This window comes from Perna viridis, chromosome 7, assembly GCF_037379345.1.
Source record: "Perna viridis isolate PV_CMFRI_1.1 ecotype Kerala chromosome 7, ASM3737934v1, whole genome shotgun sequence".
Lineage (NCBI taxonomy): Eukaryota > Metazoa > Mollusca > Bivalvia > Mytilida > Mytilidae > Perna > Perna viridis.
Genome location: NC_142451.1, coordinates 1,901,913 through 1,905,832, shown reverse-complemented (window position 1 = coordinate 1,905,832; position 3,920 = coordinate 1,901,913). Strand labels below are relative to the sequence as shown.

The 3,920-nt window shown below is 34.8% G+C and overlaps 1 protein-coding gene across 1 annotated transcript; it reads right to left on the bottom strand.

The window, feature by feature from the left end:
- Positions 1–363: 363 nt before the first annotated feature.
- LOC148610914 (uncharacterized) lies at positions 364–2,926 on the bottom strand. Its single transcript, XM_088590827.1, has 3 exons — positions 2,159–2,926; positions 1,605–1,672; positions 364–1,089 (listed from the first exon to the last, which is right to left on the bottom strand). Exons 1-3 carry the CDS (start codon positions 2,191–2,193, stop codon positions 728–730), a joined length of 465 nt encoding a protein of 154 aa, XP_088446953.1. The 5' UTR covers positions 2,194–2,926; the 3' UTR covers positions 364–727.
- Positions 2,927–3,920: the final 994 nt, after the last annotated feature.

Genomic DNA, 3,920 nt, shown 5'->3' with positions numbered 1-3,920 from the left:
GGTCATTAATGTGTCTTTAATTGATTTTGAAGAATTGTTATTTTCAATTACCGTGGACTTTATTACCTTTCTGTCGGGACCTTCCACAGCTTACTTAAGCGTGTGTTCACACTTATTGAAGACCTTCCAGAGATTACTTAAAGGTGTGATTACACTTACTGAAGACCCTCCAGAGATTACTTAAAGGTGTGTTCTCACTTATTGAAGACCTTCCAGAGCTTACTTAAAGGTGTGATTACACTTATGGAAGACCTTTCACAGCTTACTTAAAGGTGTGTTCACATTTATTGAAGACATTTTGGTGATTTCTGAAAGTATTTACTATTTTGTAGTTAGGTTATAAGCTGGTACATTTGTTACGTTTTACCATATTCGTTCTTTTTCTATTGGCTTTGTTAAACATTTAAACGGAAACATTTTTTTTCACTGTGTCTGTCTTGTTGATTTCACTATGAAAAACAAACTGTTACATAAAATATTTCAAATTATGTTTTAGCAGCAACCCATCAAAGACGGTTTTCATGTTTGTGTGAATCTTTGTTACGAGTAGAATTATCAATGCTCTCACAACCTGGTTTCTGTTCGTATTAAATGTTTAATAGGAAAGTCTCCTCTGAGTGTGTAGACTTAACGCAACTTTTTCCTAATCTTTCGAAGTTCAGCACCTGCATCCTCAAGTCTAGAAGTGTGCAGAGTTAACGCGCTTACTTTTCCCAATCTAACACATTCAGCCTCTGCATATATGATTCTTCAAGTGTGCTGACTGGCGGAAACTCTTCCCACATACTTCACAAGGGTACGGTTTTTCCCCGGTGTGAATTTTAACATGTTGTTTCAAGTGACTGCTTGATCGGAAAGATTGTCCACAAATGTTACATTTGTGAGGCTTTTCGTCGGAGTGAATTCTTTTATGAGTGGTTAAATGAGCCACTTGTTTGAAAGATTTAAGACAGACATTACAACGAAACGGTCTCTCTTCATTGTTTTGGCTAACACTTTGTCTGATAAGGTAACTCCTATTCACAATAACTGGTTCTGCCTCGACATTTTGAGCCTCCCTGTCTTTATCATGGGCTCCCGTGTTTAAACCTATGAAATTGGAATATAATCAAAGTATTAAGTACAGCGTCAATTAAGAACTTTACAAAACAAACATGCAGCAACAAATTAGCAAGATTCAAGTCGGTAAGATAATAGACAAAAAGGTACAACACAATACACAAGTCGGTAAGATAATAGACAAAAAGGTACAACACAATACACAAGTCGGTAAGATAATAGACAAAAAGGTACAACACAATACACAAGGCGGTAAGATAATAGACAAAAAGGTACAACACAATACATAAAAACCTTCCATTCATTGTATGACATTCCTATGTGTATCATTTACACTTTGTTTCTCTTTCATTATCTTTCTGGAGTATCGATAACACAATGAGAAAGAAAACATCACTACCCCCTCGTTACTTATCAAAGGGGATAACAGTAGTAAGTAACAGCCAGCATGACATGTGTACATGACCATGTCGGACATATACTCATATCGCGAATATTCCTTTTTTCGCGCTGCATTGCAGTTGTACATAAAAACAAAAACATACCGTTCGAACAGGATTGCATACATTTTTCACAAAGCCAAGAGTCTGTGTTTGGATCATTGCTAAAAGCCCTTAAATATGATAAAATTATTATGAACCAAAAATTGAAAGCATGTGAATTTTATACTTTATAGGACATTAAATGCGATAGTTTTGGCTTCCGCTACCTTCTTCGTTTGGGTATTGGTTTTAGTTTTATCTATGAATATTGTGGTCTCTGGGATTATAAGCTGATATCAACAGATAAAGAGGGCTTTAGTTGATGGAAAGAAATGAAAAGTATGTTTTTTATCCATCGCACGGGGACGAATTCCTAGGGATGCAGAAAACGACGCTGAGACTGATAACCTAATACGATTATTTTGAGAAAAATATGATGTCTAGTTGAAACTGTTCAGTGATACGTATAGATACTTATTAACTAAAATTTGTGTCTAAGTATAACATGTCTTCACGTCGGTTCACGTCGTTTTTGTATTTCTTTCGAAAACTTGTTCAAGATATCAATATATATTTATTTACCGTTTTGCAGAAATTTTTCAGATAATAATACTCACTCTTGTACAGAATTGCATTCTTCACTTGCACACATTATTATACTTTTTGTAGGTATGTTGCTTTTGACCTACAATACAACAGTGATTAAATCGATATTATTACTTTTCATTGTATCCATTATATTGGTTATTTTGCTACTACATTGTATCATACATGTCCCCTAAATAAACCAACAGAACAGCAAAAATCTGACTGATAGATTTACATTCATATGAAGAAAATGGCTTCTTATTCAGTAAGTGTGGACGATCTCAGGCATCCGTACGGAATACAAAGAAAAAATAGTATTTTGTGCGCACGTTATGATATCTTATATGCTCATATTACAGTATATCGTGTTTTCGAAATGGTCAGAATTGCGCAAGATACCATAATGTGTGCACAAAGAAATTCTTTTCTGTGCATATCCCACACAGGGCTTCGTAAAATGGTTATACATGTATGTGGTCGTGATCAAATCCAAGAAAACTTGTATACAACACAGTAGAGGTCCCTTGCTAAGTAGATACGAAGTAATGGACCGATACCATCAATAAAATCTAAATATTTTTTTCGTCGGTCAGACTTTTGACCTGTGATGCAAACAGACAAATGAATAAACATCATGGTGTGAAAAGTGATCCCTTGAATTTATATTCTACACATGTACATTTTTAATGTATGTATTTGTTTTTTGTTTTTGTGTTTTTTTTATCAATTTAGATCGAAGATCAGAATTGATAAAGCAGTCGCCAGAGCCTTTAGATTTGTAAAGCCTGATAGCATCTGCAATTATCTTACACTACCACAATAAAATAGTCCCATTGGCATACCCAAGTTATGTTCAAATGCAGATAGATAGGTCCATTTTATAGGTATTTCTAATATATAAAAATTAATTACATGTTATTTACGCCAATAAACACTCCATAAGCAACCTTTTCTGCGAACTTAACTATGCTGATTAATTAGGATTGTACATATATATTAACAACGATCCAACTAAAAATAGTTGACCTCTAATCTCTTATCAGAACCTGTTTATTCCTATGCAATCAGTCGTTCACTGTCAATATATTCAAGTTTTTTTCTATTTATTTTTCAGATTCAAATACACTTACAAAAAGAGGGCAGTGGTTCCGATCAAGAAACTTATATAATGAAAGGGGATCCATGCTATCATTTTCCACTAATTTTTTTTTTGCCAAGTCTTTTACAAAAGAGTAGCATAATTACTGAAACCATAATGCACAGTGTCGTGTATTTTTATTACGGTTTCCGCCTCGTGACATCGGAAGCCCGGGGGATGACAAATAAAAAAAATAAATTTTGCTTAAACGATGGCATAGGAATTTCGATGATGAATTTACCGGGAATGGTGTCAGTCTGTGGTCTAGTGATATTGCTTCTTTTAATAATCCTTCTATTGGGCTATTTTGGCCATGTGTAATGGAGCAAGATTATAGAGCTGCCGGTGCTCTAGTGCATGGCTAGAGTTGTCTGCAACATACATAATTGTTGAAATTGTATTCCTAGACTTTGGCGTTTATGTTAATGTACGTGTGTCTGGAACTAGATGCCTAAAAAACTTAGCACTTTAAATGACACATAGCTGTCTATGCGATAACTTGTAGCACTAGAGCTATAAAGCTCACCAACCGAGGAATGTAGCTAATGGAGAGGGACATGTATCTAAGGACATGATTTATTTATTGTGGGGGGTTAAATTTGGATGATTTGACAGACAGTTTCGACCTGGAGGAGGATAAATTAAAATTTGGC